The sequence below is a fragment of the Chaetomium fimeti genome (assembly GCF_033439085.1).
Source record: "Chaetomium fimeti strain CBS 168.71 chromosome Unknown B0H64scaffold_4, whole genome shotgun sequence".
NCBI lineage: Eukaryota > Fungi > Ascomycota > Sordariomycetes > Sordariales > Chaetomiaceae > Chaetomium > Chaetomium fimeti.
This window is the reverse complement of record NW_026944332.1, coordinates 378804-397612: the sequence shown is the minus strand read 5'-3', so window position 1 is coordinate 397612 and position 18809 is coordinate 378804. Positions and strand designations below refer to the sequence as shown.

The 18809-nt window shown below is 57.7% G+C and overlaps 7 protein-coding genes and 1 non-coding gene across 8 annotated transcripts; 3 read left to right on the top strand and 5 right to left on the bottom strand.

Moving 5' to 3' along the window:
- Positions 1-15: 15 nt before the first annotated feature.
- Positions 16-1944, bottom strand: B0H64DRAFT_394577 (uncharacterized protein). The gene is made up of 4 exons (XM_062803696.1): positions 1038-1944; positions 893-970; positions 339-836; positions 16-282 (listed from the first exon to the last, which is right to left on the bottom strand). Exons 1-4 carry the CDS (start codon positions 1571-1573, stop codon positions 246-248), a joined length of 1149 nt encoding a protein of 382 aa, XP_062658713.1. The 5' UTR covers positions 1574-1944; the 3' UTR covers positions 16-245.
- Positions 1945-2045: 101 nt separating this feature from the next.
- B0H64DRAFT_t72 lies at positions 2046-2127 on the bottom strand. Its single transcript has one exon. It is a non-coding gene; the product is annotated as a tRNA-Asp (tRNA).
- A 699-nt stretch (positions 2128-2826) lies between these two features.
- Positions 2827-4670, top strand: B0H64DRAFT_141548 (uncharacterized protein). Its single transcript, XM_062798277.1, has 4 exons — positions 2827-2987; positions 3070-3344; positions 3409-3480; positions 3566-4670. The coding sequence occupies exons 1-4, from the start codon at positions 2936-2938 to the stop codon at positions 4583-4585; spliced, it is 1419 nt and encodes a 472-aa protein (XP_062658712.1). The 5' UTR covers positions 2827-2935; the 3' UTR covers positions 4586-4670.
- A 1588-nt stretch (positions 4671-6258) lies between these two features.
- Positions 6259-7716, top strand: B0H64DRAFT_394573 (uncharacterized protein). Its single transcript, XM_062803695.1, has 4 exons — positions 6259-6899; positions 6965-7087; positions 7141-7263; positions 7346-7716. Exons 1-4 carry the CDS (start codon positions 6708-6710, stop codon positions 7475-7477), a joined length of 570 nt encoding a protein of 189 aa, XP_062658711.1. The 5' UTR covers positions 6259-6707; the 3' UTR covers positions 7478-7716.
- A 72-nt stretch (positions 7717-7788) lies between these two features.
- Positions 7789-9271, bottom strand: B0H64DRAFT_416990 (uncharacterized protein; the record flags this gene model as incomplete). The annotated part of the gene is made up of 5 exons (XM_062805213.1): positions 7789-8135; positions 8268-8549; positions 8597-8801; positions 8847-8958; positions 9255-9271. The coding sequence occupies 5 exons, from the start codon at positions 9269-9271 to the stop codon at positions 7789-7791; spliced, it is 963 nt and encodes a 320-aa protein (XP_062658710.1).
- Positions 9272-9379: 108 nt separating this feature from the next.
- Positions 9380-12770, bottom strand: B0H64DRAFT_394567 (fungal-specific transcription factor domain-containing protein). Its single transcript, XM_062803694.1, has 9 exons — positions 12276-12770; positions 11841-12083; positions 11539-11770; positions 11187-11474; positions 10943-11140; positions 10845-10892; positions 9881-10792; positions 9716-9828; positions 9380-9668 (listed from the first exon to the last, which is right to left on the bottom strand). The coding sequence occupies exons 1-9, from the start codon at positions 12364-12366 to the stop codon at positions 9568-9570; spliced, it is 2226 nt and encodes a 741-aa protein (XP_062658709.1). The 5' UTR covers positions 12367-12770; the 3' UTR covers positions 9380-9567.
- B0H64DRAFT_141495 (uncharacterized protein) lies at positions 12450-13558 on the bottom strand. The gene has a single exon (XM_062798276.1). The coding sequence runs from the start codon at positions 13424-13426 to the stop codon at positions 12704-12706; it is 723 nt and encodes a 240-aa protein (XP_062658708.1). The 5' UTR covers positions 13427-13558; the 3' UTR covers positions 12450-12703.
- Positions 13468-17679, top strand: B0H64DRAFT_441617 (RNA dependent RNA polymerase-domain-containing protein; the record flags this gene model as incomplete). The annotated part of the gene is made up of 2 exons (XM_062806583.1): positions 13468-14635; positions 14690-17679. 2 exons carry the CDS (start codon positions 13468-13470, stop codon positions 17677-17679), a joined length of 4158 nt encoding a protein of 1385 aa, XP_062658707.1.
- Positions 17680-18809: the final 1130 nt, after the last annotated feature.

Here is an 18809-nt window from a genome sequence, read left to right as displayed (position 1 = left end):
TAAAGTCGAGGGGAATTGGTTTAACATCTTTGAAATTCAAGGGGCATCTAGTTCTTCTATCGATACAACACACACTGCTATCGCTAGGTACATATTCCAGCCACAGTCAGACACACTATTACCGTCATATATCTCAGCTACACCCATCAACTCTCTCTCTGATTGGGCCCAACAGTACAAGCCCACCTTGACGCGGCACTGATGCTGTGCAACGAGGGACTGAGACACCACGAACTTCAACCCCTTCAGCTTGTTGCCATCAGGGCAATGTGCTTGAGCTCACTGCGCTCACATGTCAGCTTACAACCCACAGCCTGGAACAAGAAAACACAACTCACCTCTGCACCTGCTCGCCCACCTTCATGGGCGGATACTGAACCTCCTCCCCCTCGTCCTTGCCTAGGTTGAACTGCTGGGCCCTGACGGCCCTCGCCTTCTCGGCCAGCGCCGGGATGGGGGCCAGGTCGTGGTCGGACGACAGGTGCCAGAAGAAGGTGGACGAGATGCGGACGAGGGGCCGCTCGGGCAGGCGGGCGCGGCGGTCCTCGATGACGCGCACGGTCCGGTCGTTGACGACGACCTCGTGGTAGCCGGCCTTGACGAGCCCGCCCGTGGCGTGCTCGAGCTGCTTGCCGGCCTGCACGAGCAGGTAGTTGCCCGGCGGGATCTTGACGGGGATGCGCTTGCCCGTGTTGCGCGCCCAGATGTGCAGGCCCGGGTACCGCGACCGGCCGTGGATGGTGAGGAAGTTGAGGTCCGTGTGGAAGCCCGCCAGGATCGTGCCCTCTTGCCCGTACTTGGCGAGGTCGGATGCGGTCGGCGCGAGGAGGTGGGAGCTGCCATGGTTAGGATTCGCGTTGCATGGAAAGGGGGGATTAGAGAGAGCCCTTACCCGTATCGGCCCGCATCTTTGAATGTATCTGCCTCGAGACCCAAGCCAACGGCAGCCATCTGGGTGAGGCCTTCAACACTGTTGTTTGTCAGTCAGCATTCACCTTCGGTGCTCACGAGCGGTCGGTCCGTCATGGTCCACTCACGCATTCTTCATTGATGTCCCCCACTGATTCATAGCCGGCCCCCAGCGCTCCCTGATGTGCGGCGCATCGGGAGTGATGTTGTCCGCGCCTAGGGTTGGGAACTGCGTCTTGTACGGTGGCGGCTCGACCATGCGCCAGAAGAAGCGGCACTTGGGGTCCGGCGAGTGTGCCGAGATGTCGAGCGGGCGCTCCGAAGGGGCCAGCCGCTCAATGACCTGCAGGCAAGGCTCATCGACGGCGCACTTGGGCTTCTCGGTGTTCTCGAGCGTCACGCCGATCTGGTACGCTAGCTCGGGCCGCTCGTCCTTTCGGAGGTCGGCCTCGGGCTGCGCAAAGTAGTCCTCGAGCAGGTCCAGGAAGGTGTCGTTGTCTTGCTCCGACACGCGCGAGTCGTGTAGCACTAGCGCGCCGTACGCGATGAGGGCGTCGGCGGCCTTGACGCACTCGGCCTGCACCGCAGGCGAGTCGCGGGGTTGACCGCGGAAGATGTCCAGGTCGATGACCGGGAGGTCCATCGATAGTTCTTGCGCCGACATGCTGTTTGCGGTTCTGGATGTGAGCTGATCGCAGTCGGCTTAAGGTGAGTGTGTTGCTTGGATCCGCGGAATTCACGAGTCGTGAATGAACGATGAGTGAGTGTTCTAGTCCCGGATCAAACTTTGAATTTCGGTCCAGAAAACAGCCTGGAATTTACTTGGCGATGGAGTTGTTCCGTTAAGAACCCCCAAACAGGAAGGTCTCCTCCACAGACCCCAGGGATACCGAACGGTCGCATGCACCTAAAAAGCAGGTCCAGAGCTCACATGGGGCGAGTCCCCCGACCCCGCCATCGAGGGAACCCGCCAGTCGCCGATGGCCGATAGGAATTGACCCTCGTGGCGAAGCCGAGAACAGCCGCAGGCTGACCAGACGTTGATGCAACCTTGACAGGGCTGTCGCCTGATCCGGGAACCGAAACAAAAGACGCAAAGCCAAGGTTGGGAGCCACAACGGCACAACCAAAAAGATCTCTCCCGCCGGGAATTGAACCCGGGTCTCGAGCGAAGTCGGTGATGACAAGCTCACATACTGACCACTATACTACGGAAGATTTGCTGGTGTGGGCACCAGCTGTAGCAAGTCGCTGTGGGAATCGGCGAGCTCCTTCTGCTTTATTAGGTTCTGCTGCAAGTAACAGGATGCCTTTCGTTTACAAAATTTCTCATCTGTGTTCACGGGGTCGATCAAGGAGCTTGAGACTTTCCCGTCCTTACACGTAGTACGAGACCGTCGATGTGTTCTAGGAGAACTCGCTCGCCTTAGCCCCTCTCCTGCCGAGTGCCGACGGCAACCTTTCCTGGGTGCGGGATCGCTTCAATCGCACGAGTAAGGCTGAATATCGCTTGCTGCTCTTATGGTCCGCTTGGGTGTTCATCCCCAAGTACCTCCCTACCTAGGCACCACAGGCGTTGTTTTCTTTTAGGAGTCTCCGCGGCCCCGCGGTATCATAGTATCCCCATCCCCGCAATCCTATTTATGTCGCGGTGCACATTGCTCGTTCTCTTGTCCCTCATTGGTCTGTGGGGGTAGGACCTTGACGGGCGCTCCAGGCTCGTTAAACAAACGGAACTAATCTGAAGTCGTCCCACGCTCTGGGAAGAATGATAGGTTGAATTGTCGCCCATCGGGCCACTATGCATCCTTTGGGTACTGTACTACTGCGTACTAAGTTTCAGGAATGACATCACCCTCCGTGAGGTGCCAAGAGAGATTGGGCTCAAAAACCCCGCCGTGGTGCGCTGCCAGAATTTCCAAGTTGCTTGAACTTCCTTCGATTTCGACAGTAAATTGTTGAAATTGTTGCCGGAGTACCGAGCAGGAACTTTGCAGTATCAGGAGAAATATATTTTCAACTCACCATGTCTTCACTCGTCGAAACCTTGACTGCCTCGGGCGGTGCCGAATCACCAGGTCAGCATCCCCCGAACCCACAACCCCTCCCCCCTTTTCAAACTCGGAATTCCCATAACAAATAGCTGACAGGAGTGGCTAGGCTTTGTGAATGACCTCATTAAGCAACTATGGCCGAACTTGGCTGTCGCGATTGGTCGCACGGTTAAGAGTGTTGCAGAGCCCATGTTCGCGTCGATGCTGCCCTCGCCCCTGAATACCCTGCGTTTCCTCAAGATGGACCTGGGACACATTCCCATTCACGTCGAGAACATCGATGTCCACAATTCCGACAGCGAGGGCATCAAGCTAGACCTGGATCTTCTCTGGGATGGTACTTGCGACATTGAGTTGGATGCCAACATGATGCCCAAGATTGTGAGCCGTGATTCATTCGGGATCAACCGACAATTTTAGTGGTTCTATACTGATGCCGCCACAGGGAGTCGAGCACGTCAAGCTTCGCGGGAGACTGTCTGTCCTTCTATGCCCCTTGACAAATGTTCTCCCTTGTGTAAGTTACCATATGACCCTCCGCCCTGTTCCCTCTGCCTTCTGTCCCCCGCCCCCCTTAACCCTGGCCCACTAACATATCCCAGATCGGCGCCCTCCAAGTCGCCTTCATCAACAAGCCCGACCTCCAAGTCACTTACACCGACGCCGCCAGCATTGCCAGCCTCGGTGTTCTCGACAAGGCCCTGCGCAACGTGATCCTGAGCATCATATCGTCCATGGCCGTTCTCCCCAACCGGTTCCTTGTCAAACTGGACCCGGCCAACGACTTTTTCAAGACCTACCAGCACCCTCTCGGCGTGTTACGGCTCACGGTCGAGTCAGGCTCCAACTTCGGCGAGGAGCTCGGCCAGACCCGGAACTTCCTCAAGAAGCTCGTCCACGACGTCCCCGACTGCTTCGTCGACGTGAACGTCGCGGGCGGGCCCGAGTGGCGCACCAAGACGGTCAAGAACAACCACCACCCGGAGTGGAACGAGACGCAGGACTTTTTGGTCGCCGACCACGACCAGGCGATCGAGGTGGACGTCAAGGACGACGACACGGCGAGCGACGACGACATTGGCCTCGCGGCCACGACGGTCAAGCAGCTGCTCCTTGCTGGCGGACGGCAGGAGCTGAGGTTGGTGCACAAGCAGGAGCAGACGGATGGGAAGCTGGCGCTCAGCGGGAAGTTCCATCGATTCGTCCCCGACGCCGCGAGCCTCTCGGGGACGGAGGACGGGGTGCTCGGGTTGGTCACCGTGCTGGTGGCGTCGGTCCGGGGCATCACGGGCCGGCGCGAAGACCTCAAGCCGAGCGTCAAGGTCGAGTGGGGCGATCAGCTGTTCAGGACTGCCGTCAAGACGGATGCGCCCGGCACGGATATCGAGAACCCGTCCTTCGACCGGGGCTTCCAGTTCCCGGTCAAGTCGGGCATGGTTGGCGGCGGCGCGCCAGTCAAGATCACCCTAATGGACGCCGAGAACGAGACGGGGTCGGTCGCGGTGGAGCTCGACGAGGTTCTCGGGGCGGAAGGCATGAAGTTGGAGAAAGACTTTGACGTCGGGCATGGTGTCACGGTGCGCGCTGGAATCTGGCTGAGGGGGACAAAGCTCGCCGAGTAGGAGCCTGGGCGTCTCGTCGGAATTACACTCCCCCGCCTCTTGTCTCGTCGGTCCTCTGCGTGCGTGAGGTGGGGGGTTTGTTCACACCGCTTGCGCGGTGGCGCGCCGAGGGATTGGTTGGGTGTGGGTGCAGCTGGATCTGCAGACTGCGAGTGATGGGCGCGCAGGGATGAGCGTGATGCCGCGATATCGATCAGCGTTTGTGTCTAAACGATCTCTCTTTGGACATCGCAACGCTCGTCCATTCTCGACGACGTGTCGCGCTAGTTTGTATGTAGTGAACGCGCTCACCTTCCACTCGGTGTCACCGTCCATACCCACCCTCCCATGATAGTTGGACACCCGGACCTGTTCGTCAGAGGTGACCCTGGGATATCTCGAATTCTCTCACCCTTATTAAGTAAGTAACTCCACACTACCAACCAAGCCGGTTCAGCCAACCGGGGGGCTCGGCCGCTCCACGGAGCTGGACGAGCTGGTCTTGGACGGTGGCATACCGGTGGGTGAATGTTGCATGGCTTCCGGAACGGGTCGGCTTCTGTGCACCCGGATGGACCGTGACATTCGTTTGCCAGCCGTCTCTCGGAACGTCGTCGGGGGGATTACTTACAAAATGGCCTGGTGTGATGGAAATGTGAAGGTGACGGATGGGAAGGGGATCTCTCATCGGTGTCGGCGCGGGAGATCTCTTGACCCCGGACGCCGATCGATCAGCTAGCCGGGGTTTGACTGGGGTGGGAGCAGCTGAATGTCTGGTTTTGGGGCGATCCCAGCCCGAGCACAGCACCCGGTGTCCGGGGCTCGAACTTCAAACACCGCCGGAAGCACCCTTCACGGTTGCCATGCACCTCATGGACAAAAAATGCTGAACTCCATATGCAAATGTCGACCATGGAAATTTCAAGTCCTCGACTGTAGGAACAAAATGAAAGCCATCCTAAAGCCCAGAGGAACAGCATTTACTCCATTTATTTTTCTTCTATATCCCTTTTCTTTTTATTCGTTCTTTTTGCTTGATTTATTACCCTGCAGGTTCCTTTCGAGTTCGGCTTTTTTTGGCCAGACGGTGCCATGTTGTGGAGGGAGAGCGAATCATATCCAAGGCAAGCCTTTGGTTCGGAAGAGGTCCCTTCGGGGCCTGCTCAACGAGCCAAGTCAGATGGCAGGTCGAGGTCGTGATTCGCTGGTGCTGCTCGAGACTGGGACTCACAAATGACACTCTTTCCCTGACCGGCTGGCGACTCGATGCGATGCGGTCACTGGTGGTGTACACAGGATGTCCCTCAGAGCAAGGCTCGCCACAATTCAAACAATCCAAATCTGAAGGCGTAATTGAATTGATTGGGTTAATATTTGATTGCGCTTAATTAGATTTGATCTGTTTGACAGGAATCAATTAATTGCCCAGCCCCATATATAACCCTAACCCCCACCCTCCCCCGCGCCTTTGGCCTTCCTGACTTGCAGTCGCCAATCTATCAACTTGAACAAACGCAAAACGCAGTCAAATTATACCGCCCAACGCCTCGATCTGGCGTTCAATGGTGGGTGGGGGGTGCGCGCCGCCGGGAACGCTTGCGCGGGCGGGGGGGTTTCAAATTCCACTGACTGACTGGCTGGGCCGTCTCTGGGCTCCGGGCGGGCTGGTTGGTTGGTTAGCGATGCGAATGTCCCTGCAAACGGGCCCTGTTGTGGTGGCGCCATCAGGGGTCTAGGTTACACAGGGCAGAGGTTGGTGGCTGTGGCGGGGGCTGGGCTGGTTGTGGCTAGTTCAAATAATTCAAATATAATTGATCAATTTTGCCCTGATATTTGATTGACTGGGTGGCCGAATTGGTTTGTTTGGATTTGAATTTGAATAAACAAATCAAATATATTTGAATTGCGGCGAGCCTTGCCTCAGAGACCCTTGCCGTCCCGTCTCGCGCTCCTGTCACAGCGATCTTCAGTGCCCGGCACGGAGATCCCGATTCGATCGGCCACGGGGGAAGACAGGCTGCGGCGGTTGTCTATAAAAGGCAGACTCGATTCCCTTCAGGGTTGAGCCGTATCTGTCCATCCTCATCCTCATAATCAATCCCCTTACCCTCCACTAGTATACCTCCAAATCCAACTCCCCAAGATGGTTTCTCTTCGCTCTCTCATCGCTGGCGTCGCCCTCATCGCGGCGCCGGTCATGGCAGCCATGGAGCCCGCCGATATCAAACTGACCTTCAACATCCTGGAGGCGAGCGCTGAATCTCTCGAGGAGGTCGCCCATAGGATTAACCCGGTCAATGCCCTTTCGCAGCTTATTCGCCAGGGCCCTCTCCAAGTCAGTTTACATACCTAACTAGTTTTGCTTATCCCCTCCGGAATGTCGCAACTGACCTCGTGTAGGATCTGCTCGAAGGCTTCGCCGAAATGACCTCGACCACTAACGACGCCGATGCCGAGCTGGAGGGATCGTCCCCGATCCCCGACGGCGAAGAAGCCGACGATGTTTTCTACGCCCTCCGCGATGTACGGGGTGTTCACATATTCTTGCCATGTTTTTCATCGCTGACCGGTACCAGTTTGTTCGTCGGCACCAAGTCCTCTCCAACATCCTGATGGGCAAGGCGTCCGAGCTCCAGGAGACCCCCTCTGCCGGCCCGCCGATGGTTGACGCGGTTGGCAAGCTTAAGCTTGCCTACGAGGTGAGGAATACCCCAGTTGCAATGCCAGCGGCCTCCTGATCCCCGCCTCGGTTTCAAACACACAAAGCTGACGCCCGATTAGGCCTTCGGCAATCACACTGCCGCCCTTGTCGATGAGAGAAACAACGATTGGCAGTCCCTGTCCGACGAGCTCTCAGAGACCTTCAAGTACCTCATCCAGGAGTACGAGAAGCTCACCGACCCGACCGCGTAAAGCATAACGGGGACATACTGAACGTACCAATTATTATTGCTCTGTATCACTTCCCAAGTGTGCTTGAATCGTTGCCAGTGTCAAGCGATGACTCATGCAGCCGGGCGAGCAAGGAAGGTCGCCCGGGGGAAGACAAGCAAGCGTGAAGGTCTCAACTGAAAAGGATACCAACCTGGAGCCTAGACTAATAGTAATCGGTTGCCATACATCAATCAACTTTGGGCATTACCCCCTCCCAGACCGTACACGTCATGACCGTTTCGTAAAGAGCCCAGTAGCCACCCCCCCCCCCCCCCTCCCCCCACACAACTTCAATACCGATGCACAAACCGCAGCACATGCCTCACCCCGGCCCAGGCCTCCTCCGCCGTCCCACGGATGTGCCGCTCCGGCAGCCGGAACCCCGCCGCGCCCGCCGCTCCACCGGGCCCCCGACCCCGTAACCCCGGCCGCAGCTCCACCGTGTAGGCGTAGTCGACCCCGAGCACCTCGAACGCCCAGTCGGCGCTGTCGCCCGACGCCGCGTACAGCAGCTCGCACGCCGCCCCGGCCCGGTACTCGGTCCCGTGCGCCGCGCCCATCGCGCCCGCCAGCTCGGCGCCGAGCCAGCGCACGGCGGAGAAGGGTGGGAGCTGCTTGTCGCAGGCGTAGCTGTAGGCTGTGGAGGGGGGGAGGGATGGGTTGGTTGGTTAGTGAGTGCGTGTGGTTTGGGTGCGGGTGGGATTAGAGAGGGCTTTGCTTGGGGCGTGGGTGGAGGGGACTCAGGGACTCAGGGGGTTGGGGTGAGTACGGTACATGACTAGCTGCCCAAACGCGTGCCAGTCTATAAACAGCCTGATGCCTTGCCGGGCTTTTATAGCTTCTAGCTCTGTCGCCAACGCCCTCGTCTCGGGCGCATCAAAGGGCTTGTCGCCGCGGTACGTGCTTCGGCAGGGCCGGGGCGAGGCGCCGCCTTTGCTGGCCCAATGGATGTCCCAGTTTCGGTTGAGGTCGCGGCCGACGCAGGGGCTGTCGGGCTGTGTTTGTCGGTTCTTGCGCCACATGCGGTTCGCGGTTTGGCTGTGGACGAACCCTGGGCCGGGTCAGTTGTGAGAGAGACAGAAGAAAGTTGAGACACACCGTCTGGGTTGACGACGGGGAAGATGTAAAAGTCGAAGCTGTCGAGCGCATGCTTAACATCCCCATCGACACCGTACAGCTGCAGGAGGTTATGCGCGATGTACTCGGTCACCATGGTGCCGATCCATTCCCGCGCATGCATAGTTCCGAAGAAGACGACGGCAGGCTTTATACCAGGACCGGATTTCCCAAAAAGATGGATTCCCTAGATATTCCTCTTTTCGAAGGACCTTCCCGCTGTGAAGATGACCGACCGCCGACGGTGCAGTTTTGAAAGGTCGTGGAGGTACTCAACGTGAGCTTGGTAGTCATGGTATTTGTTAAACCAGGATGACGAGACGAGAGCTGGCCGTTGATGTAAGCTTTTTGAAAGAGGGTTTGAATGCGGGAATCTTGGGGATACTGAGGGAGGGTGTGCTTACATCCGTTCACGGGGAAACGACGGGGATCACTAACTACGGGAGAACGAGTGGGAATGGATAAGCAGAGCCTGAGAAGGCCAAGGAATGCAAAGAGCTTCATTTAAGAGCGATGGCAAAGCGCACAAAGTCAATATTGTAGTTCTAGGGGGGTTTCAAGTGACGCGGGCCGTGTGTTCTCACTCAGCTTTCGGAGGGAGGTGTTACGATTGCCTGGTCGTACCTGCTCGCGAACCCACGGTCCTGAGAGCGTCATTGCCCGAAAGACCGAGGGATGATTGGAAACCATCGGATCGTCGGTGCCAGGTTAGGTACCGGGTGCATTATCAACAAAACACGCCTACGATATCGGGTACTCAGTAGGTAGTCAAGAGGACAGGTGATGTCAAATCTTTAGCGGCTAATCATCAAGCTGGAGATTGTTCACACTACGCCTACCCAGAGAGAACACCGATGCCCGAGGAACAGCGTTGGAGGTTCATGTGTAGATCAGGAACTAGATATTGTATTGTTTGATGTGTATATTAGCCGAGGAATCCCTCCATAGGTATCTCAAAAATAGAATTGTTGCTGGGGTGGCTGCCCTGGCGGTGGGTGGGCCAGGAAGTCAAAGTTCATCGAGTCTAGTCCGGTATTGAACGGGTCGGGAGATTCTCAGTATGTCAGCCAGGGCACTGAGAGGAACAGTCACTGAACTTACCCCAAAAGATGGAATCATACAGGTCCATCGGTGACATGTAGCTGGCTGGGTCAAATGCCATTTCGGGGAGCTGCTGCGCACCAGACCCAGGCGGCATCTGGGTGAAAGGGATGCTATGTGGTCCGTTAGCAGCGATTGAGCCATTCGTGGATTGTGAACGCGTACCCGGCAGAGAAGTCAGCCACCGAGCCGCCGCTCTGCTGTTGTAGCTCAGTCATGGCCAGCGCTGCGTTCTGATGCGGATCTAGACTCGCCGGCAAAGACCGCGGGTCTTGGACCATAGTGCCGCCACTGGTGAGAAGCCCGGTCGGCGGTAGGTTCGGCAGCGGCGTGCGTGTGCCTGACGCCGTGCCGGAAATACTCCTTTCCCTTTTGATTTGGGGACCTACGACAGACCCGTGGTCGTAAATGTTCTTGAGCGCCGCCAGGGCTCGCGACAGCGGACCGGACAGCTCGATGTCCAGGTCCGACTTGCGGATTTGGGGGTGGGGCGAGGTTTGCTCCTTGGCCGCGGTCGCCGATAGGGCGGAAATGAGGTCCCCTTGCAGCTGTCGGACCTCGGGGTCTGCTTTCGTCTCGCCCAGGATCCCCAAGAGGACGGCCGACGACAGGCCGTGGTAGGTGAATGCCCAGGAGCGGGTCGGTATCACGGACAGCTGGTGCATCGCGAGGAACATGCGCACGGTCTCGGTCAGATTCGCCTTGCACCTATCCGCGAGGAACTTCTTCTGCCCTGCTTCGAGATGGTTGCTGTCTCGCCGTATCAAGGCAGGTCGGCAGCACACCGATATCATAAACGACGTGTGCAGCCGTATGGCGAAGTGCTGGAGCCTGTCCATGGCTGACTTGCACGCCTCCTTGCTGCGCAGATGGATCGACAGGTTGTTGCGGATATTCTCGACCGCCTCGCAGTTGTCGAGAATCTCAGCGTACGTGGCGTTTGCGATGGTATCGGGATTTAATCTCTGGGATATGATTTGGCACAGGTTGAACATGGCTTCGAGGTACGCCCATCCTTCGGTGTTCGCGGATGGGGACATCGGGATTGGGCAGCAGGGGATGTTTGTCATGGGAGAGCTGGCGAACGTCAGGGGTCTAGCCAACTTTGTTCATCTGGCTGGGGGCTTACCGGTCGAAAGACAAGGACGTGAGCGTATCGTGCCAGAGGCATGTCCACCTGGAAACATCAGCATCCGGCAGGAGGGTCGTCGGGTCCAGGCGGCTTACCATAGCTTCCTCCTGGCTACTTCCTTTCTCGCGGCATCCGGGGTCTGCCGCCCATCCAGCGGTTGTGCCCGATGCAGGCCGAGTGACTGGGCGAGCCGGCAGGTGAGGCCGAGCAACGCCCACGAGGCTTCGGCCTTCATGTCGTTGAGCAGCACGAAGCTGGTCATGAGCAGGGCTTGTATGGAGTCCAGATTCGGCCTGGGGGGGTCAGTGGAGCTCGAAATGGGATCAAGAGTGTGCGTACCTCAGTAGAAAGTTCCCAATCCTTAGGAAGTGGAACGATATCTGAATGTACTTTTGCGAATCCCTCGTCCGCACATGGTAAGGCGAGTCATGGTACTGGGAGCCGACGGCAAGGACAGCAAACAGTATCGATAACCAGGACGCCGATACCGCCTTTGTGGACTTGGTAGAGGATTTGGCATTCTTAGCTCGGTCCTCGAGGTAGACCATGAGGCGGGATTCAAGGTCGTCGATGTCGATAACGAAGCCCCAGAACGGTTGCGGAATTTCCTTGTATGTTCGAAAGAGCCTGGCAACTTGTCAGCCCGCTCCCCGTTCTCAAAACCCCTTCCCCATAATCAAACATCACCCACTTCATCACCTCCCGGTCGGACGGCAGTTCAGACGAAATGTCCAGGGTCAGCCTGTCCAGGTGGCGCGAGGACATCAGCGGGAAGGGCGCCGAGTTGTCCAGGCCGAGTAGGGAGCGCATGTCCTGGCGGATGCCGCTGACCTCCTGGGGCTCGCTGGCGGAGGTTTGTTCTCGAAGTAGGGCTGGTATGCTATTCTGGCCCACATAACGCGTCGTCTCGGTGTTGTCGGGTTCTACACGCAGGACACAAGGCGGGTGAGACATGGCCGCGGTTAAACGATCCGGGTGCGCAAATTCACTCACCGTACGCGCTTATGGCTTCCCGGGCTTCGTTGCTCTGGCTCCTTGATTCCGATTCCTCGGGGGAACGCGCCCTCTTCTTCCCAGACGCAGGGTGTTCCGACGTGCTCGATATGCTCTTCCCGGTGGCTGACCTGTTGGGCTTGTAGGAGCACAGCTGCGGATGCTCCCTCTTGATGCAGTTCTCACACGGGCTCTTGTTGTCGCACTTGACTTTCCGCTGGCGGCACGGCCAGCACGCGGTACCTGTCACGACGACGTAGTTTGAGTAACCTATTCCTATCACCGATTGGGCGGCGGCGCAGGTCGACCCCAGAGACCAGTAGCGCTGATAACGACATCTAAGATAACTCGGATGGCAACCAACCCACTTGGCCTCGGGGGTCTGGCCGCCTGGCGGGGCTTCGGGGTATTCGGGGACAAGCAAGGTCCACATACCGTAGCGCACTTTGCGATGCGAATGGATGATGCGATTTGCTTCTTCTGGTGTCAGATCCTCGAGACTGGGGCTCTCTTGTGTGTCCGACATTTTCTAGAATGATCGGGCGGGGCGTCGGACGGGGGGAGCGGACGGGTAGGACCGTTGGATGGGGGGGATGGGGGCGCCGGGAAGGGAATCCGAGTGAGGCCCGAAGGAGGAGTCCCCGTCGGCAGTCGAACTGACGCGAGTCTGTCCCGCTTGGAGAAGTGGGGTTGGAAGGGCGATAAGGGAGGGTCGCTGGGCTAATTGACGTTGGGGGGGAGGATGTTGGGCATTACCAAGCCGAATGACAAGAATTCCTGGATAACGAGCACCGGATGTTGAATACCGATGCAAATCCGAAATGTCTGAAAAGGCGAAGAAGAAGCCGACAGACCACAGTCGGTCAGAGCGGGAGTGGGGAAGTTCGGGATTGGCGGCAAAGCTTGACTTCAAAGCTGGGACCACTGTGGGGCCCACCAGAAGAGTAAAAGGGCGCCGAGTGCCCTAGAGCGCTGACGGCAATTTGCGTTCTGCAACTTCCTCCAACCCACCTCGGGCAACGCGCTCTTCCATCACCTATGGACGGGAACCTTGGAAGGCTAGCAACCACCGACCCGACTATCATCACTAGAGAAGGGAATCCCGTCCTTGGGTTGCTATGTTTGCATGGGATGCCATCAACAGCACGACTCGGGGTTGCGAAAATGGATGTGACGGTTGCGGAAATGCCCCCACGAAGGCTGGGTGCTCTAACTTGGCGGGGATGCGATGCGGTGGAACGCGCCTCTTGCAGCTGAGGCCTGCAAGACCTGCGAGGCCTGCAACTTTTCGAGACCACCACAATCGCAAAGCCCCAATGCGAGGCATTTACCCAATGTGTCAACCACCAAGAGCTGAACTTTTGATCTGACCTTTCCTCCCAAAAAGGAAGGGCTTCGCGAGAAGAAGGCTGGCCCGTGCACCCTCGCCTTGAGGCCCACCAGATCTTGAAGTGTTTTGATGAAACATAATTTATCTCGCGAGCTCCCGATCCGCTGCAGCCGCTCGACTGCTCTCTACAGGGTTTCCCCTGCACCAGTATAACTTTGCGCAGACCTCCCATGGCCCGTGGAACTTGCAAGTACATATTGCTTCACATTGCGCTTGATCAATTGATCGCAGAAAGTCATGGGCGCGACTCCAGGCCCGGCGATCCCGGTGACACCGAATAATAGGCGCATGGTGGGCAACATCGCCGTCGAGAAGGAGATCCGCAAACTGAACAGCGACTACGGACTCGGCATTGAGATTCCCGACCCGACTCTTAGCCCGTCGCGCCGCAAGCAGCTCGGCGAAGAGGACGAGCAGTACGCGCGGTGGGACCGCATCTGCAGCGGAATCCAGTTTCTCTACTACCAGCGAGGCGACACGCTCGACCAGGCACTCGCCTCTTTTTTCAACGAGGCCAAGGCAGCGAGCCTGCGCTGGGTGCCCAAGCCTCGCGCCGAACCCGGAACGCTTCCCTCATCAACAACACCCCCAAAGGCGCAAACCGCCGGCCAGCAGTGGAACTTGCAATCCATCCTGATCAGCGTCATTGACAACTTCAAGGTTCTCATGAGGCCTACCTTGTTGGTCCCGAAACCGAATGGCAGTACTAGCGTTGCTGGCCTCGCGCCAATTCTCGCGTCCGGTGACGAAGGGGCCTCTGGTTCACCCAGATCGGGTGCCGAATCCCCCGAGTCCCCCGGCTCCAAGCGGTCATACGATAGCGACGATGACCACGGCGCCAAGCGACTAAGAGGGAAAGCACCCGCAAGCTCCCGCGGCCCATCCCCGACCCCATCGGCCTTCACTCATGCCCTAGACAAAGTGCCCACCCGCCGGCACCTTGGCCAACCTCCGGAGCGCTGGACTCCCGAGCGGCGACGGCCCGACGAGCGGCGACGGCCAGACGAAGAGCGAAGCAACTCCAGTGATACTTCCGACAGCAGCAAGGTGTCGAGCATCTTTAGCAATCGTGATCGGCAGCAGTCGACCCAGACCACTCTGGACAGGGCCTCACAGGAGCCGAAGCGCCCTCTCGGCACTCCGATTCCCGCACGCCCCTCCACGCAGTTCAGTATCGCCCATCGGTCTGCTCCCCAAGCACCTGGGTCCCGCGGCCTAACCGAGACTGCTCCGAAATCGTCCCCCCGATCGTCCACTGCCACTGTGAGCACTGTCTACTCCGACTCGTCCGTCTTGAGCAGTTCCTCGCTGGATAAGGCTTCGGAGCCTTCCTGGGACCAGGTGGATGATTTTCTGGATACCAGCAAGCCCACCCCTATACAGAAAAGGCTGCAAAACATTTGGCGTAAGTCAGCCAAACCGTGTGATTGAGATGATTTCGTCTTCTTACGCCGTACAGCCAAGTTCCCGCGCTGGCTCCGCGACGCGCCCCTCGCCGTCGCATGGGAGATCACCCGGATCTGCCTCCACTGCAAGGTCGAGATTGACGATGACACCGTAAAGTACGATCCCGGGTGGGCCAAGTCGGACATGCTCGGCATCTGGCGGAGCTTGAGCCAGCTCGAACCCTTCCGCGGGAAGTCGTTCCCCGAGCGCCCAGCGGCAGAAGTGTTCGCGGCAGCCCTGGCGGGCTTTGAGACGAGGGGAAACACCGTGGTAATGTCGGCCGCGTTGGAATTCAACCCGAGCAAATCCGGCCCTTTGTTTCTGCTGGACATGAAGCCGCTTCGATTCGACGAAGGCTGCAGGCTAACACGGCGCTTCGGCCCAGATCGCTTTCTGGAGGTCCTCATCCCATCTCCCACCGCGATGAATGCGCCTCCGATCATCAAGGACACGGACGGAGGTTCAGATCAGCTCATCCGATGGCTGACTCAGAAGCCACACTCCTTAGTTGGGCGGCAATGGCAAGCCTTTTACTCAAAGGACGCAGGCTACCGAAAGCCGGCGAAGGATTTCAAGCTTGGCCCGGACGCCAAAGCCACATTCAAGGAAAGAGTGCATTTATTCGCTGAGAACGGCCCCAACTTTCGCCCTACCGCCATCCGTTCGAGACACGACATCCCTTCCGACACGGCGCAGCAGCGAGCTCAGATCAAAGTTAGCCACATGTTGGACTGGCTTCTTCAGCTAGAGCAAAACGAGTGGCAGCCCCACTTGAAACTCTTCTCGCGCATCCAGCTGGGCTTGAGCAAGACGTTTCCGGCCGTCAAATTCGAGCCCGAACAGATCCTCCACCACCCCGAGGACATTCTGTCGCCCACCGGAAAAGTCATGAACGACGGCATCGGCCGCATGTCACGTAGCGTGGCGAAGAAAGTTCGAGATGCCCTCGGGCTGAGCGACATTCCGTCCGCTCTCCAAGGGCGGATGGGCTCCGCCAAGGGGATGTGGTTGATGGACGTGACCGATTCCGGAGATAGCGACTGGATCGAGACATACCCGTCGCAACGAAAATGGAACTGCGATTATATCGATCCGTACCATAGGACACTCGAGGTCCGCAGTGTGGCCTCGGAGCTGAAGTCGGCTGGTCTGAACCTGCAATTCCTGCCCGTCCTGGAGGACAGGGCCAGAGACAAGAGGCGTATGAAGCATGCGATCGGGCAGCGGCTCACGAACGATTTGGAGAAGCAGTTCGAGATTCAAAAGACGGCCCTGAAGCGCCCTTTGCAGTTTCGACAGTGGGTCAGCGAGAACTCCAACAACCGGACGGATCGCGTCAAACACGGACAAGTCCCATTCTTGGGTGGGCTCCCCGACAACAAGGGCGAGGTTCTGAACTTCCTCCTAAACAGTGGATTTGACCCAAAGTCGCAAAAGTACCTGCAGGATCTGGCGTGGGACCTGCAAAAGCAAAAGTGTGATATTCTCCGGACCAAGCTCAACATCAAGGTGGGCCGATCCGCCTACATCTACATGGTGATCGACTTTTGGGGTGTTTTGGAGGAGAACGAGGTGCATGTCGGCTTTTCGTCCAAATTCCGGGATGAATCAGATGACATCTCATACACGCTCCTGGCGGACTGCGATGTCCTTGTCGCTCGTTCACCAGCCCACTTTGTCAGCGACGTCCAGAAGGTCAGGGCCGTGTTCAAGCCGGAGCTGCACGCGCTCAAGGATGTCATTGTTTTCTCCGCCAAGGGAAACATCCCGCTCGCCGACAAGCTGTCGGGAGGCGACTACGATGGCGACATGGCCTGGGTGTGTTGGGATCCGGACATTGTCGAGAACTTTGTCAACGCCGACATGCCGGTCGAGCCGGATCTTTCCGCGTACCTGGGCAAGGACAAGACGACCTTCAAGGAGCTGGTGCGCCAAACGGGGCAGACCGGCAACCATGCTCGCTACGAAGCGGTCTACGACATGATCAACAAGAGCTTCCAGTTTGCGATGCAACCAAATTATCTGGGAATCTGCACCAATTACAAGGAGCGCGTATGCTACCACAACAACAGCGTCAACAACAGAGCTGCCGTCCTTCTGAGCAGCCTGGTGGGTAACTTGGTCGACCAGAGCAAGCAAGGCATCATCTTTAACGCCGAGAGTTGGGATCGGCTGCGGAGGGACTACTTCCACGGCAAGATGTTTCTCGAGGACCCTGCGTATAAGGGCGATGGCTGGGGCGGCACAGAAGAGCCGCGCCACATTATCGATTACCTCAAGTTCTTCATAGCCAAACCGGCCATCGACCGTGAGCTCCAGTCATTCCATGAGTCCATGACAGCCGCGAAAGGCTCCGCGGCTGAAGCGTCTGGAGAAGGGGCTCACTGGTGGGACCCAGACCTGGCCATGCACTATGAGCATTTCAAAACCCTCGCCAAGTCATCCCGCTCGTTGAAGGGCCTGCTAGACGCACTAACCAACGCGATCTGCGGCGTCGAGCGTGAGTGGAAGCTCCTCATGAGCAACCGCGACGGCACTCTCGGGTACCCGGACAAGGTCAAGCGGGTCTACGCGAAATGGCTCGAGGTCGACCTCGCCTCGGTCAGCAGCACGGGCTCCAACGTGATCGACTCTAAGACGGCCGGACTGCTGGGGCAGCCGTACCTTGTTGAGCGCGGGGCGGGCGCGACGAGCCTGTGGGCGCTGCTGAAGGCGAGCCTGGCGTTCAAGGTGTACTACAGGATGAGCACCAAATTTGTCTGGCAGATAGCCGGGTGTCAGCTCGCGTTTATCAAGGCGCAGGTGACCTCGGGCGTTGCGGGCAATGGGCCAGACGGCATGGCACTGCTGGTTACGCCCCACATGTACGCTGGGCTGGCGCCCGACGGGCGGTTTGTCAAGCAGTACATGGCGCGGCTAGAGGGTGACGGGTCCGAGTATCCCGACGCGGACGACGGTGAGGAAGATGGCGGCGGAGGAGGGAGAGGTGATGACGTTGACTGACGCCGTATGAGTGACGTTGCTTTTCGATTTTGGTCGCGTTTCCCATTTTCTATTTTGCTCATCTCATGGATGGACCTAATCGACGGACTTTTAGGGATGAATTATGAACGGCCAGGATTATCTCATCTTTGAGCAGTCATTTTCACACGCCGATGGCGTCTTTTTCTTTTTTTGCTCTTGGTAATATTGCTAAGTAGCGTTGTCTGGTTTTTGATTGCTGTTTTATCGGAGCGAGCAATGTTGTAGCGTTTTTTTAATCGCCAGGTTGGCATCATGTCTATGGGATACGGTACCAATAGGAGCCGGAGTCGAACAATGTTGGGAAACGATGATGGCAGAGATATGGCTGAGACGCTGATTTTGACTTTAGTCTAGGTATTATTATGATCTCTCAGAGTTGGTGAGCTCACTCACCCTTAGTACAAGAAGTTCCCTTTCCCCCCTTTCCAACCTGCTCGTGTGGCGACCAGGAGAGTGTCGTACGTACATACAACCCCGCCCCCTCGGCATCACTAGCACCCATATGCGGTTAGAAACGACAAAGCGGGCTTCACGATCCATGCCGCCGCTGCAACTGCCGGTCGGACGCAAGACGACACCACTCAGGGAGCCCCTCGGTCGTCTTCGCCCGTATTGGCGCCACACCCGTTCCGTCGACAGACATCCTCTGTCTCTCTTGGCGACTCCTCAGTCAATAACGACTCGCCCCGAGACCGACTGCTCAAAGCGGAAGCCAAGACTTTCGTTGCATGGTTAATATTCCCCGGGGGTTGGAGTTTGGAGTCCCATTCGAGGCCCGGCTATTTCCCCCCGGATCTTCAACTCTAACTCGGAGTGGCAGACCCAGAACAACCAAGCCGCTGCAACATGGGACGGGATCAAGCCTCCAGACCCGGAAGGAATTGACTCTCTCCCCACTTATTCCTCCCGGCCGTTGGATAAGCTTTCAAAGAATCCACAGCGGTTGATTGCATGCCGAGGGACGGTACCATGTGACGGGTCAAGCCCGAGCAACTTGTCATTGCTGAGAAAGACGGGTTCTGCATGATCTCATCTCCGCATCCTTTAAACCGTACCCCCAGAGAGAACATGGCAATGGAACCACATATAACCCCTGCTGGCCGTTGCTC

Bases quoted from the DNA above. Each gene is read 5' to 3' on its own strand.
- B0H64DRAFT_394573 (XM_062803695.1), top strand. From the start codon at position 6,708: ATGGTTTCTCTTCGCTCTCTCATCGCTGGCGTCGCCCTCATCGCGGCG. The intron at 6,900-6,964 runs GTCAGTTTACAT...GACCTCGTGTAG, and splicing joins TTCGCCAGGGCCCTCTCCAA to GATCTGCTCGAAGGCTTCGC. The intron at 7,088-7,140 runs GTACGGGGTGTT...GACCGGTACCAG, and splicing joins TTTTCTACGCCCTCCGCGAT to TTTGTTCGTCGGCACCAAGT.
- B0H64DRAFT_394567 (XM_062803694.1), bottom strand. From the start codon at position 12,366: ATGTCGGACACACAAGAGAGCCCCAGTCTCGAGGATCTGACACCAGAA. The intron at 11,771-11,840 runs GTGAGTGAATTT...TCCTGCGTGTAG, and splicing joins GGAAGCCATAAGCGCGTACG to AACCCGACAACACCGAGACG. The intron at 11,141-11,186 runs GTACGCACACTC...TGACCCCCCCAG, and splicing joins ATTGGGAACTTTCTACTGAG to GCCGAATCTGGACTCCATAC.
- B0H64DRAFT_394577 (XM_062803696.1), bottom strand. From the start codon at position 1,573: ATGTCGGCGCAAGAACTATCGATGGACCTCCCGGTCATCGACCTGGAC. The intron at 971-1,037 runs GTGAGTGGACCA...GACAAACAACAG, and splicing joins GGGACATCAATGAAGAATGC to TGTTGAAGGCCTCACCCAGA. The intron at 837-892 runs GTAAGGGCTCTC...TAACCATGGCAG, and splicing joins AAAGATGCGGGCCGATACGG to CTCCCACCTCCTCGCGCCGA.
- B0H64DRAFT_141548 (XM_062798277.1), top strand. From the start codon at position 2,936: ATGTCTTCACTCGTCGAAACCTTGACTGCCTCGGGCGGTGCCGAATCA. The intron at 3,345-3,408 runs GTGAGCCGTGAT...ATGCCGCCACAG, and splicing joins CCAACATGATGCCCAAGATT to GGAGTCGAGCACGTCAAGCT. The intron at 3,481-3,565 runs GTAAGTTACCAT...AACATATCCCAG, and splicing joins TGACAAATGTTCTCCCTTGT to ATCGGCGCCCTCCAAGTCGC.
- B0H64DRAFT_141495 (XM_062798276.1), bottom strand. From the start codon at position 13,426: ATGTACTTGCAAGTTCCACGGGCCATGGGAGGTCTGCGCAAAGTTATA.